The 14,768-nt window shown below is 47.3% G+C and overlaps 1 protein-coding gene across 1 annotated transcript; it reads right to left on the bottom strand.

The window, feature by feature from the left end:
- Positions 1–561: 561 nt before the first annotated feature.
- On the bottom strand, positions 562–1,560 carry LOC128846165 (uncharacterized). Its single transcript, XM_054045221.1, has 2 exons — positions 1,430–1,560; positions 562–1,184 (listed from the first exon to the last, which is right to left on the bottom strand). Exons 1-2 carry the CDS (start codon positions 1,473–1,475, stop codon positions 562–564), a joined length of 669 nt encoding a protein of 222 aa, XP_053901196.1. The 5' UTR covers positions 1,476–1,560.
- Positions 1,561–14,768: the final 13,208 nt, after the last annotated feature.

Here is a 14,768-nt window from a genome sequence, read left to right as displayed (position 1 = left end):
TATGCCATCATATGCCAGCAATGCCCCTCTGCTATGTACATTGGCCAAAGTGGACAGTCACTATGCAAGAGGATAAATGGACACAAGTCAGATATCAGGAATGGCAATATTCAAAAACCTGTAGGAGAACACTTCAACCTCCCTGGCCACACAATAGCAGATGTAAAGGTAGCCATCTTACAGCAAAAAAAACTTCAGGACCAGACTCCAAAGAGAAACTGCTGAGCTTCAGTTCATTTGCAAATTTGACACCATCAGATCAGGATTAAACAAAGACTGTGAATGGCTCTCCAACTACAGAAGCAGTTTCTCCTCCCTTGGTGTTCACACCTCAACTGCTAGCAGAGCACCTCACCCTCCCTGATTGAACTAACCTCGTTATCTCCATACTCTATTTCTGGATGTTTCATTTCCGAAACCAGCAAAACCGACACACAATAGGCACCAGGGAAGTTAGCGGAGTGAGGAATTGTGGAAAAATTAATTTTCGGGATTTGTATTTTGTGTGTTCTGTTGGGAATATGTAACTAATATTTGAGTGTCGCTGGAGACCCCAATGTCCTAGTTTAAGGGCTCGGATCTCAGCTGACAGGAACCAGGGCAGCTCAGCTGACTCCTGGGCAATTCCTCGCTGGTTTTAAGCATTTTGAGGAACTGGATCATTTGCTTCCACTGAGCTCCAGCCAGTCCCAGCAGTCTGGGGTCTGGCCCGTTCACCCCATTGGAGCGCTGCACAGTCACACCCGCGGGGTGGGAGTCACTGACTCCACTGGAGCTGTGCAGAGTCTGTTCCTCTGGGGCTCTGACCCACACCTCCTTAGTGCCGCCTCCTCTTCCCCTAGCGGGTTTCTGTGCAGCGACCCTGCTGGGTGCAATCACTGTGTCGCTCATGGCGCAGTAATAGACGGCGGAGTCGCGCAGTTCGCTGGAGCTTTTCTTCAGGTGGAAGGTCTTCCCCTGTTTGTCGGGTGTGGCGGAGAACCCCCGCCGGCTCCTTCTCTCCTCATCACTGAATGCTTCATAGTCTCCCAGCAAGAGGCGAGGGGCTTCATTTGGGTGCTGCTCGTACCACCAGAGCCTTGGAGACTGGGAAGGGTCATAGGTGCATTTCAGCAGCACCGGTTCCCCTTGGGATACTGTCACTCGGGCATCAGGTTGGGTCACTGGCTCTCCATTGGCTCTTTCTGGGGAAAAAAACGTCACATGGATTCAGACAGCTCTGAGCTCCAACCAGGGATGTTTATCTACCTTCCAAACTTCCAAAAACGGAGGGGAGGGGTTAAGTTTTATAAACTGGTGGTTTAATAACAAAAAATTGGAGCTAACTCCGCATCTCCTGGGACTTGCTGTTACTCCACTGCCTTCCACTGAGTTGTGACAACTCACAGCAGTTGAGGATCTGGCCCAATAGATCTGAAATCTTACTCACCGAGAGTGGAAAATATTGCAACGACTGAGACCCAGGTGAGGAACATCTTCAGGGGTTCAGGTGAGCTAGAACCTTGTTCCCGAGCTGCAGAGACAAGCTTCTCCCTTTTGCCTTCCCCAGCCGTGAGGAGGAGGCGGGAAGGATGTCTTTAAAATATAGATCCACCAACTTTCTTTGCAGTGCAGCTCTCCCCTGCTGAGTGCCTACGGTGCTAACCACACAGCAGCCTGCTACTGCCCGTGAACTAGGCTCTCTGGCTTCCGCAGGGTGTCGAAGAGCAAGGGGAGGGGGAAATTGCGGGGGAATCCGAGACCACGTGAAGCAGCAGGCTGTGAAATGACAGCTCTGCACTTGGGTGCAGGGCCCTCTTGCGGTACATCTGCTGGGGAACTTCCTCAGCCGCTAACCCGGTTTCTTTTACAACACTCCAGCCATACTAGCCAGCTGTAAAACCTGCCTGGTGTGATGCTGAGCCGGGTTAGGCAGCTCTTGTGCTGAGACCACAGCCGGTTGTGTTACCCAATGTCCTTTCAGTGTTTCCTTTGTATTCCTCCCTCCGTTTCTCTGCACCCACATGTTGTCTCCTCTTCCACTTGCATTGTAAGTGGATTCAGTGACAGCGAAGACACTGCCTGTTTTTGTTCTGTATTTGGACAGCGCCTAGCACAACAGGGGCTCCTACTTGTTATCATAGCCACGGGTGACCCCGGGTCCCTTCCAGAATTGCTACATTTATGGGCTAAATCAGAGGTTCCCAAACTTATTCGGCCTACCGCCCCCTTTTCAGAAAAAAAATTACTCAGCGCCCCCCTTTTCAGAAAAAAAAATTACTCAGCGCCCCCCTGGAAATCTACCTTCTTTAAGCGAACAAACAGAAAGATGCAGTGACAAATTTGTGTTCTTTTATGTATCTATATTTCTACCTACGTCCTACAATATAGTAAAGAAAGATGTGTTATTAGAATATCGCCCACGACATCAGGTATACAGTGGTTTTTGCGTAAGATGGCAAAAGACAACCAAACTAAAATACTAATGAAACTAATAAACTGGGTTTTGTTCTTTGCTCAGCATTAGATATATGTATTTGATATTAAACTGTCAAATATCAAACTAAATTTATCAAGAAATAATTAATTAAAAAATAATCAATATGCAATTAAAAATCAGTTAATAGTTTTAATTTAGTTTGCCCTTATTTAAATAATTGTTCCTTATTAACACACGCCTTATTTACCAATTAACACAGATGATTCGATAGATATAAATAAATGTTAATAGTTAACATTTTTTTACGATTTCATTCCCGTTTTCGTTAATATTGTAATAAAAAATATGGCAAATATATTGACTGTACACTTCAAATAGTACTGTACCGACACAAGCCTGCTACGATTTTATTATTAGTAAGCACTAGAGACACAGAAACGTACGGTAGATATGTAAGAAAATGTATAAAAATACTCACGTGTAAATTGCTGTTTTATTGAAACAACAATAATACAATTTGCTTTGTATGTGATCCGTAATCCATAAAGATCGAAGGTATTGAATATGAATAAAAAAATTTAAATACTTATTGCACTATTGTTAACTGCTTTTTACACAATTAAGAAACAATCTAAATTAGATTTCATACATGTCGCCTATTTATAGTATCGTATTGTAAATAAGTCATTACACGCACATATTCCTGCCGATGCATGCTGGACTTCCCGACAATGCACGACACGCTTGCCTGCCAACACTTGCTTGTTAAGAGCTGTTGGCGGACTTGACACCTGATCAGTTATAATTTGTGAATTTATTTGGAAAATAAAGTAATCACTACAACTTTAACTCTATGTTACACAACAGATGAAACATGTACGAACGGTTTTTCAAAATTTTCTTATATTCTTTCTTTATGCTTCCACCGCCCCCTTATTTTTATTCAACGCCCCCCAATTGCACCCAAGGCTACTACTGCCCCCCTGGATCGTTCCAGCGCCCCCCAGGGGGCGGTATCGCCCACTTTGGGAACCTCTGGGCTAAATCCTCAGCTAGTGTGGATTGTTGCAGATCCCTTGACTCTACCATGCGCATTTAAACCAGCTCTTCCCATCTCCTAATTTTATTTAAAATTGGGGCGGGGGGATGGGTTCTGACGTTAAACCTCAATTTACAAACCAGAGAAAACTCTGCATTAACGCAGACAGGGGGAGAAATTATCAAAAATAGGCACCGCAAGGATTCGTATTTAATGCACCATATCCCCAAATGGTCTAAAGATCCATAGCTTCATGGAGATAAATGGATCCACACGGATTTCCACCAGCTGAGGTTCCATACTGTTACATGTAATAGAGGTCTATGAAATCATGAATGGTGAGAAGAAAGTAAATAAGGAAGTGTCATTTACTCCTTGTCTTATGACAAGAACGAGGGGTCACCTAATGAATTTAATAGGCAGCAGGTTAGAAAACAAACAAAAGGAGGTATTTATTCACACAATGCACAGTCAACCTGTGCAACTGATTGCCAGGGGATGTTGTGAAAGCCAAAGGTATAACTAAGTTGAAAAAAGAACTAGCTAAGTTCATGGAGGAGAGGTCAACCAATGGCTATTAACCAGAATGGTCAGGGATGCAACCCTGTGCTTCCTAAATCTCGGGCTGCTACAGGTTGGGGCTGGATGATGGGGGATGGAGCACTCAATACATTGCCTTGTTCTGGTCATTCCCTCTGAACCAGCTGGCACAGGCCACTGTAGGAAGACAGGGCTCGGGGCTGGATGGATCATTGGTCTGACCTGGCATGACCATTCTTATGTACATAGATGGGTAGAATCACAGTTTTTAATCCCGGAAGGGATGGGTAGATTATCTAGTCTGAGCTCCTGTGTAACAGAACCTGTAAGAATTTCACCCAGTTACTCCTGCCTTGAGCCCAATAACTTGTGTTGGACAAAAGCACAGATTCCAGAAAAGTAAAGATTTCTGATTTTTAAGACTTCAAGTGATGGAGAAGCCATCACTTCCCTTGGTGGTTTGTTCTCCCCCCACCCCCACTCCTTTTTTTTTTTATAAACAGTTTGCCTTATTTCTCCCTTGAATTTGTCTGGTCTTATCTTCCAGCCATTGGATCTTTTCATTCCTCTCTCCACCACATTGCAGCTCTTTCCTCTGCTTTCCCTGCAGGTGCAGTACTTATATACCACAATGAACTCAAGTTATGAAAATATAAAAACAATTTGCATAGACAGATGTCTTGGACTTTCCGTGCTTCAGTGGATTTTTGTTCATCTCCCCTCTGGTTACAATCACTGTGTCTCTAAAGGCGCAGTAATAGACCGCAGAGTGGTTCACTTCGCTGGAGCTTTTCTTCAAATCGAAGGATTTCTTGTCTTGGACATGATCAGCAAAGAAGCCCTGCTTGTCCCCTTCATCTCGGCCACCCCCTGATGTTTTATCTCTCAGCCATAACTTCGGTGCTTTGTGGGTGTGTTGAATATACCAGAGGAGATAATGGAATAGGATACTCTCATATGTACACTCAATAACCAAGGGTGCTCCTTCTTTGACAATAACTGTGCCTTCAGTTGTGACCGAGTCTCCGAACGTCACTTCTGGGGGCGGGGGGAGAACAGATATTTATTCTAAACACTATCACTTTAGGGTGAAAATATTTAAAGTTACCTAAGTGATTTAGATGCCTATACCCCGTTATTTGGGGAAAACCCAAATTGCATCCAGCCCCTTTTAAACATTTAACCCTTCCAAGCCTAGGCTTTTTAAGAGTGGTTGGGTTTTGCAAAATGACAATAGAAAGTATTTCCAGCTGGACAAATGAAAATGCTACTCACTTGAAATCGCAGCCAGCAAAATAATTGACCCTGAGGTGAAGAACATGGTGGGAAGTCAATGGTTCATGATCCGAGCTCTTCTTATCACCCCGAAAAAAAAACAATTATGAGGAAGGGATCCGCCTTTTTATTTCCCACAGCTACCAGACAACTGTCTGTTTCAGAGTAAATCCCTAAAATCACGGTTTGGTTCTCTACAGTTTCCGTTCAGCTGTCTGTGTGGGTTCTAACAGCCTCCTGAGTGGGTGGTTCCTTTACATCTGACACTTCCCTTGAGCTGCAGAGACAGGGGCTCGAACAGAAAGAGGAGGGGTTGGACTGCAAGAGGCTCAGCGTTCATCAGACTCCAGAGGACAGAAGAAAGGGCGGGTCATGCAGAGATAAAATATTACTGTAAAGATGAAACAGATCCTCCTTGTGGTCAAAGGCATCCACTGAATAGCGGTGTCATGATGGAAAATATGGGTATATTGATGGGATGGAGGGAGGTATTGATGGGAATGGGGTATATTGATCATAAATAGGAGATATCTGTGGGCATTGAGTCTATCGCTAGGAAAATAGGGTATTTTGTGAGGGGTAAATGCATTGATGAGAAACGGGGCTACACTGATTGGATACAGCGTATATTGATGGGAAATAGGAGTATATTTGTGGGGAAACACGAGGATGCTGATGGTAATACGATCTATTGTTGAGAAATACGGTAAATTGATGGGCAATGGGTTATATTGATGGGAAATAGTGTTGTGGTGATGGGGAAATTTTGATCTAGTGATATCCAAAAGTGGCCGGTTCCAAAGTCTAAGAAACAGGTCCAATCCTTCTTAGTCTTGGCTGGATATTATAGGCCATTTGTACCCCACTACAGCCAAATCGCCGCCCCGCTGACAGACCTAACCAGACAGAAACAGCCAAATGCAGTTCAGTGGACTGATGAGTGTCAAAAGGCCTTTAACCAGCTTAAGGCAACACTCATGTCTGACCCTGTGCTAAGGGCCCCAGACTTCGACAAACCGTTCCTAGTAACCACAGATGCGTCCGAGCAAGGCGTGAGAGCAGTTTTAATGCAGGAAGGACCGGATCAAGAATTCCATTCTGTCGTGTTTCTCAGCAAGAAACTGTCTGAGAGGGAAAGCCACTGGTCAATCAGCGAAAAGGAATGCTACGCCATTGTGTATGCGCTGGAAAAGCTACGCCCATAAGTTTGGGGACAGCGTTTCCAACTACAAACAGACCATGCTGCGCTACAGTGGCTTCATACCGCCAAGGGGAATAAGAAAAAACTTCTTTGGTGGAGTTTAGCTCTCCAAGTTTTCGATTTTGAAATACAACACATTTCAGGAGCTTCTAACAAAGTGGCTGATGCACTCTCCCGGGAAAGTTTCCCAGAATCAACTGGTTAAACATTGTTCTTGGAATGTGGAACATATTGTTAGTTTTTTATATAATCAGTAGTATGTCTAAAGGTGCATGTGTCTCATTAACTCTGTTTTCTCCTAGAGCTCCGGGAAGAAATCACAGCCAGTGTGGAACCAACTGTCCAATACTATCTGTGATTTGGGGGGCGTGTCATAATTATAAAAGGAAGGGTAACAGCCCTCCTGTGTACAGGACTATAAAATCCCTCCTCGCCAGAGACTCCAAAATCCTTTTACCTGTAATGGGTTAAGAAGCTCAGGTAACTTGGCTGATACCTGACCTAAAGGACCAATAAGGGGACAAGATACTTTTAAATCTTGGTAGGGGGAAGGCTTTTCTTTGTGCTCTTTGTTTTGGGGGTTGTTCGCTCTTGGGACTGAGAGGGACCAGACATCAATCCAGGCTCTCCAAATCTTTCTGAACAAGACTCTCAAATTTCCAGCTTGTAAGTAAACAGCCAGGCAAGGCGTGTTAGTTTTTATCTTTGTTTTCTCAACTTGTAAATGTACCTTTTTGCTAAAGTGTTTATCTTTGTTTGCTGCAACTTTGAATGTAAGGCTAGAGGGGATTCCTCTGGGCTCTTTAAGTTTGATTACCCTGTAAAGTTAGTTTCCATCCAGATTTTACGGAGATGATTTTTACCTTTTTCGTTAATTAAAAGCCTTCTTTTTAAGAACCTGATTGATTTTTCCTTGTTTTTAGATCCAAGGGGGTTAGATCTTGATCCACCAGGAGTTGGTGGGAGGACGGAGGGGGGATGGTTAATTTCTCCTTGTTTTAAGATCCAAGGGGTTTGGATCTCTATTCACCAGGGAACTGGTGAAGGGTCTCTCAAGGCTACCCAGGGAAGGGAATTAGCACATTTGGGAGTGGTGGCAGTGGACCAGATCTAAGGTGGTAGTTAAGCTTAGAAGTTTTCATGCAGGCCCCCCACATTTGTACCCTAAAATTCAGAGTGGGGAAGCAGCCTTGACAGCCTGTATGGCTTTGGGACCCAGCAGGGGGGTCAGACAGCGAATTCTGTCTGTGGGGTCAATCTGGTTCAGTTAACAAGCCTTCTCAAAGGCTGTGAGGTAGGCATCAATATCCCCCCCTCCTCGAACTGGGGCAGCAGTTTGGTGTCTAGATTCCCCACACCACTGGCATCTCGGGGCCCTTCCCCACTTACACCATGGCAGGCCCTCTTGGCCCGCCTCACGTCCATCTCCAGCTCGTGCTTCCGCTGTTCTACACGGTCTGCTCATTCTCTTTCTCTGTCCACCAGCGTCCGATCCTCTAGCTCCAGCTCCTTTGCTTTCAGCTGCAGCTCCAATCTCCACAGCTCCTCTAGGGAGGAACTTGACTGGGGTCTCCCTGTACTGACTGGGGAGTCAGGTCTGACCCACTCCTGGTCGCTACACAGACTGACCCCTCAGCTACTCCACGGCTCTCCGGGCACCCCGGGAGCCCCCCGGGGGTCTGGAACCTGCGCCTCAGATGGGTCATTCTCCACAAGCTGAGCAATCAGCCACTCCTTAGTGAGCCTCCCCACGCTCAGCTCCCTTTTCCTGCACAGATGGGCCAGGTCGCTCTTACGGAGCTGGTTCTAGGCCATTTCCAGGCTGGTTCCGTTCAATACCCTCTTTCTATCACCGGCAGCCACTCACTGCAAAACGCCTGCGCCCGCAACCAACGTCTACAGGGTGCATCCATGAAACATCCCACTTCTGACACCACGTTGTCACGGACTCACAGATCGTGCCCACTCTTGGCCCCGTGCAGTCAATGGGGGGTGCCCCTTTTAGTGAGACAGCCCTACTCAGGGGTCCACTCTCTCTCGAGGTCAGGCCCCTCCACCTCCTGGAGCCGCACCTCTCAGAGCCCTAGCACGTCTGTCTCTGCCGTGGGCCCCCTCAGGAACTCCACTCACTCTGGCCATCCCAGGCCTCTGCCCCCAAAGGGGTTGATGCCACCCTGTTCTCTAGACTGGAGTGACTCTCAGCCAGCATAAAACAGGAGGGTTTATTAAGAGTTGAACACAGCACAGGAAATTCTCAGGGCCTCGGGTCTGGTCTCCGTCAGCCCAGCACACCCCAGTCTCTCTGCCTCCAGGTGGGCTCTGCCTGCTCCCCCTCTCCAGCCCCGAGCCTGCCTGCTCCCAGCTGGGCATCTGAGATCACCGGCCCCAGGCCCCGCCTCTGTCCATTGTCTTCTCTCCAGGTAAACAGGGTTGTAAACTGGGGCCTCCTCTCCTTGCTTCTGTCCACTGGCTGGAACTGGCTGGTTAGGTCACTGGGTCCTCACTCTGCAGCCCATTGTCCGCCCACTGGCCAGAACCGGCTGCATCTCCTCAGCTGGGCCTCCGGGTCGCCAAGTCACCGGTCGCTGGGGTATCGATCCTCCCAGCCATCGGCTAGGTCCCCAAGTCCTCTCCCCGGTCCTCTGCAAAACACACTCCCTCTCCCCTCACCTCGTTAAACCAGTAATACCCAGGGAAACTGAGTCCCACCCCCTCCACATGCAAACCATTGAAACTCCACAGAAAACAAGGACCCCCCCCCACTGCATCACAGACACTAAACTGGGAGGAGTGGTAGGTACGCTGGAGGGTAGGGATAGGATACAGAGGGACCTAGACAAATTAGAGGATTGGGCCAAAAGAAACCTGATGAGGTTCAACAAGGAGAAGTGCAGAGTCCTGCACATAGGATGGAAGAATCCCATGCACTGCTACAGACTAGGGACCGAGTGGCTAGGAAACAGTTCTGCAGAAAAGGACCTAGGGGTTACAGTGGACAAGAAGCTGGATATGAGTCAACAGTGTGCCCTCGTTGCCAAGAAGGCTAACGGCATTTTGAGCTGTATAAGTAGGGGCATTGCCAGCAGATCGAGGGACGTGATTATTCCCCTCTATTCGACATTGGTGAGGCCTCATCTGGAGTACTGTGTCCAGTTTTGGGCCCCACACTACAAGGAGGATGTGGAAAAATTGGAAAGAGTCCAGCGGAGGGCAACAAAAATGATTAGGGGGCTGGAGCACATGACTTATGAGGCAAGGCTGAGGGAACTGGGATTGTTTAGTCTGCAGAAGAGAAGAATGAGGGGGGATTTGATAGCTGCTTTCAACTACCTGAAAGGGGGTTGCAAAGAGGATGGAGCTAGGCTGTTCTCAGTGGTACCAGATGACAGAACAAGGAGCAATGGTTTCAAGTTGAAGTAGGGGAGGTCTAGGTTGGATATTAGGAAACACTATTTCACTAGGAGGATGGTGAAGCACTGGAATGGGTTACCTAGGGAGGTGGTGGAATCTCCTTCCTTGGAGGTTTTTAAGGTCAGGCTTGACGAAGCCCTGGCTGGGATGATTTAGTTGGGAATTGGTCCTGCTTTGAACAGGGCGTTGGACTAAATGACCTCCTGAGGTCCCTTCCAACCCTGATATACTGTGATTCTATGATTAGCTATCTTCCAGTCATTGGGTACAGAAGCCAATTTAAAGGACAGGTTACAAACCATAGTTAATTGTTCTGCAGTTTCACATTTGAGTTCTTTCAGAACTCTTGGGTGAATGCCATCTGGTCCCGGTGACTTGTTACTGTTAAGTTTATTAATTAATTCCAAAACCTCCTCTAGTGAAACTTCAATCTGTGACAATTCCTCAGATTTGTCACCTACAAAGGACAGCTCAGGTTTGGGAATCTCCCTAACATCCTCAGCCGTGAAGACTGAAGCAAAGAATTCATTTAGACTTTGAGCCCGACGATCTAGCCAGCTTTCTATCCACCTTATCGTCCATTCATCCAGCCCATACTTCTTTAACTTGGTGGCAAGAATACTGTGGGAGACTGTATCAAAAGCTCTGCTAATGTAACGCCAATATTTAAAAAAGGACTCTAGAGGTGATCCTGGCAATTACAGACAGGTAAGTCTAACGTCAGTACTGGACAAATTAGTTGAAACAATAGCAAAGAATAAAATTGTCAGACACACAGAAGAACATAAATTGTTGGGCAAAAGTCAACATGGTTTCTGTAAAGGGAAATCATGTCTTACTGATCTATTAGAGTTCTTTGAAGGGGTCAAGAAACATGTGGACAAGGGGCATTCAGTGGACATAGTGTACTTAGATTTCCAGAAAGCCTTTGACAAGGTCCCTCACCAAAGGCTCTAATGTAAATTAAGTTGTCATGGGATAAAAGGGAAGATCTTTTCATGGATTGAAAACTGGTTAAAAGCAGTCAAAAAAGCAAACAGGATATTAGTAATCATTCAAAAAGGGATAGAGAATAAGATGGAGAATATCTTACTGCCTTTATATAAATCCACAGTACGCCCACATATTGAATACTGCATACAGATGTGGTCTCCTCATCTCAAAAAAGGTATACTGGCACTAGAAAACGTTCAGAGAAGGGCAACTAAAATGATTACGGGGTTGGAACGGGTCCCATCTGAGGAGAGATTAAAGAGGCTAGGACTTTTCAGCTTGGAAAAGAGGAGACTAACGATGGATATAATAGCAGTATATAAAATCATGAGTGGTGTGGAGAAACTGAATAAGGAAAAGTTATTTACTTGTTCCCATAATATAAGAACTAGGGGCCACCAAATGAAATTAATGGGCAGCAGGTTTAAAACACACACAGCACACAGTCAACCTGTGGAACTCCTTGCCTGAGGAGGTTGTGAAGGATAGGACTATAACAGGGTTTAAAAGAGAACTAGATAGATTCATGGAGGTTAAGTCCATTAATGGCTTTTAGCCAGGATGGGTAAGGAATGGTGTCCCTAGACTCTGTTAGTCAGAGGGCAGGAGAGAGATCACTTGATAATAACCTGTTAGGTTCACTCCCTCTGGGGCACCTGGCATTGGCCACTGTCGGCAGACAGGATACTGGGCTGGATGGACCTTTGGTCTGACCCATTGCAGCCGTTCTTATGTTCTTATGTGTATTCAGCTTCCTGCACTGGGGAACTGAGGCACCCAGAGATCAGGGAGGGGGTTTCCATAGGAGCCAGGCACTCAACGCAAATTGCAGTTTCAATGGGATTCGGGCAGCTGACTCTGTTGGCTTCCTTCCAAAATCCAAGCCTAAATCACTTGCCCAAGGTCAGGTCTCTGGCGGAGCCAGGAAATGAGATCACGTCTCCTGAGTGACAGTTCAGTGGCTAAAAAAGCACCAGACCTTCCTCATCCCCCATTATTATTATCTCAATACTGGAGTAACTCAGAGCAACTCCGTGGCCTGTTCAGTGCACAGGTAGTCAGATTAGATCCTTGCCGGCTTTAAACTCCATGAATTATTATTATAGCACCTGGAGACCCGACCGAGATCAGAGTCCCTCGTGCCAGGCGCTGTAGAGACACAGAGTACAAGACAATTCCTGTCCCCCAGAGCTCAACAGACAAAACCTCCACAACCCTACAACAGAACTGAACTGAGCTGGGGGAGGGGCGTTGTGCCGGCGCTGCAGAGACCCCCAGGAACTGAGATCCCTGTTACGCCGGGCACTGCACAGACACAGTGGGGAAAAGCCCCCGCCCTGATGAGCTCGCAGTCTAGACAGACAAACTCCCCCTAGACTTACAGTAGAACTGAATGGACAGTATCACTGACAAGGCTGTCAGCTGCTTCTCCATTGCTGCTCCGGTTACCCCTCAGCGCACTGAGGCCAAGGGATGGTGCTTTTCCCGGCCTCCAGGACAGCGATGCAGAATCTGTCTGCAGCCCTCTTTGCTGGAGGGATCAGACACATTAATGAGCCCAGTCAATCAGGGACAAACCCCTAGTCTCAAAAAACCAGAACCATGCCCTGGAGTAACCCTTTGCCTCTGATGTATTAGTGGGAAAGCTGCCCTCTGCCGGGCACAGAGACAATAGACAGGTGCAACTGTATTAACCTCAATCTCCTTCCTCTTCGTTAGAAATGCTGCCCCCTCCTGGCCAGAGGCTACACATTGAAGTGAATCCCCCTGTGGCTGTCACTCTTGGTACATTTTGTGTCGGTGTTAAATAGTTCCCTTTTCGCTGGGTTTAACACTCTGACTTGCCTTCCCCCTGGACAAAGGGGTGATCCCCAGGGCTGGGCATCATGGGAATGGACAGTGCCAGCTATGCAAAGAGGCGCCGTCTGTGGCAATCGGAGGTCAGTCTCGGCTTAATCCTCAGTGTCTAATGCTCCCTCAAGAAAGGGGGCTATTTTCTGCCATTGGTGTATCTTATGTATCTCCGTTTCTGTTTCTTATGTCTGGCTGTCTGTCTCTTTCCCTGTCTATGTATCTATAAATCCACCCATCTCTTTTTTCTTTCTTTTCTCCCTGTTCATTTGTTTTTATATTTTATCTTTTCATTTCCTTCCTCCCTCCAAACCTTCAGGCTCTTTAGACGAGTGGTTCTCAACCAGGGGCACATGTACCCCTGGGGGTACTCAGAGGTCTTCCAGGGGATACATCAACTCGTGTAGACACTTGTCTAGTTTTACAACTGGCTACTTAAAAAGCACTAGCGAAGTGAGTACAAACTAACATTTCATACAATGATTTGTTTATACTGGTCTATATACTACGCACTGAAATGTAAGTACAGTAGTTAGATTTCAATGGATTTATTTTATAATTATATGGTACAAATGAGAAAGTCGGCTACTGCTCAGTACTAGTATGACTGGGACACTTCTGTATTTTTAGGTCTGATTTTTGTAAGCAAGCAGTTTTTAAGTGAGATGAAACTTGGGGGTACGCCAGACAAATCCAATTCCTGAAAGGGCAACACTAGTCTGGAAAGGTTGAGAGCCACTGTCTTAGGCGTCCTTCCCCAAGTGCATTCCCTCCTCAGCCTCTCTGTCTCAGCTCCCGACCTGTGCGATGGGGATCCTCGCACTGCCCTGCCTCACCAGGGTGCTGGGGGCTGACCGTGTCAAGGAAGGCGAAGCACGCTCAGAGATGCACTGTGGAAATAGTAGGTGGCGTTGTCCCGCCAGCCAGCCTGACAGTTACCCTCCAGCTGGGGAGTTTTTGCACAGGCTGCCAGTGCTTCTGTGTCACCGTGTCGCCACGGCGCAGAAGTAGGTGGCTGCGTCTCCCAGCTGTGATTCTCGGATGTGCAGCGAGCTCAGCCGCTTCCCCTTGTCCAGCTCCGCGGTGAGGTTGGGCTCCTTGGTTTGTTTCCCATCGGACACCAGAATCAGCAGGGAGACAGGCTGGCCTCCGGGAAGCTGCCTGAACCACTGCAAACTCCCGAAATTGCTCGTCGTGTAGTGGCAAGAGATGCTGCCGTTCTGCCCTTCCCAAGTGACCGCAGACAGGTTCTGGTGCACCTCGACCTGGCAGCTCCCCCCTGTGGGCAGAAGGCAAAAGACACACCCCATAGATATCAGGGCATCTCTGCCCCGTTCACACACTGGCCGGATGCAAAGCCCGGTGGAGTTTCTCTTCATTTTCAGGGGCTTTGCATCTGGCCCACCACTGCTATTTTCCTATATTATTATATTCCTAGATTGCTATAATCTGGGGTTAGGTGTTGGGGTTAGGGGGTTAGCCCTAGATTATTGCTGGCTGCGAGATTCCCAAAGGCACAATAATAAGAGACAGCCCCTACCCCAAAGAGTTTACAGATTAAATAGTCAAGCAATGGGTGGGAGGGGAAACTGAGGCACGGAAAATGGAAGGAAATCCAGCAGGCCAAAAGTGGGGATTGAACCCAGGAGTCCTGTATCCCCATCCACCCCAGTAGAGAGAACGGTGCTGGCTAGCAAACCACAGGGGTGAGCCAGAGAATCAGTCCTTGCTCTCTTATATCCACCATCATGTTCAGCATCTTCTGTCGCGTTTCCTGCCCCCAGACTTACAGGGAATGTTCACCACCAGTAGCAGTAGGCGTGGGAACAGCTGCCAGGGTCTCCCCATTGTCCCTCAGCGAAGAAGCTGTCTAGCCGGGTGTTCCCTGTTCAGTACAAAAGGTTCACTCCCCTCACGGTAGATTTACTTCTCCCTCTGGGGCAAATTTACCAGCTCCGCCTCCTGAACTAGGAGCCTCTTTGGTACCCGCAGCAGCAGCTCCGGGTGGCCTAACCCAGCCAGGAAATGAGTCCCAGGGA

Source organism: Malaclemys terrapin, chromosome 12 (genome assembly GCF_027887155.1).
Source record: "Malaclemys terrapin pileata isolate rMalTer1 chromosome 12, rMalTer1.hap1, whole genome shotgun sequence".
NCBI lineage: Eukaryota > Metazoa > Chordata > Testudines > Emydidae > Malaclemys > Malaclemys terrapin.
Note: the sequence above shows the minus strand (reverse complement) of the source record. Positions and strands in the feature narration are given on the sequence as shown.

What these genes read in the sequence shown, in the direction of transcription:
- LOC128846165 (XM_054045221.1), bottom strand. Translation starts at nt 1,475, where the DNA reads ATGTTCCTCACCTGGGTCTCAGTCGTTGCAATATTTTCCACTCTCG. An exon ending in TGCAATATTTTCCACTCTCG is followed by an intron (nt 1,185 to 1,429) that starts GTGAGTAAGATT and finishes TTTTTTCCCCAG; the next exon opens with AAAGAGCCAATGGAGAGCCA.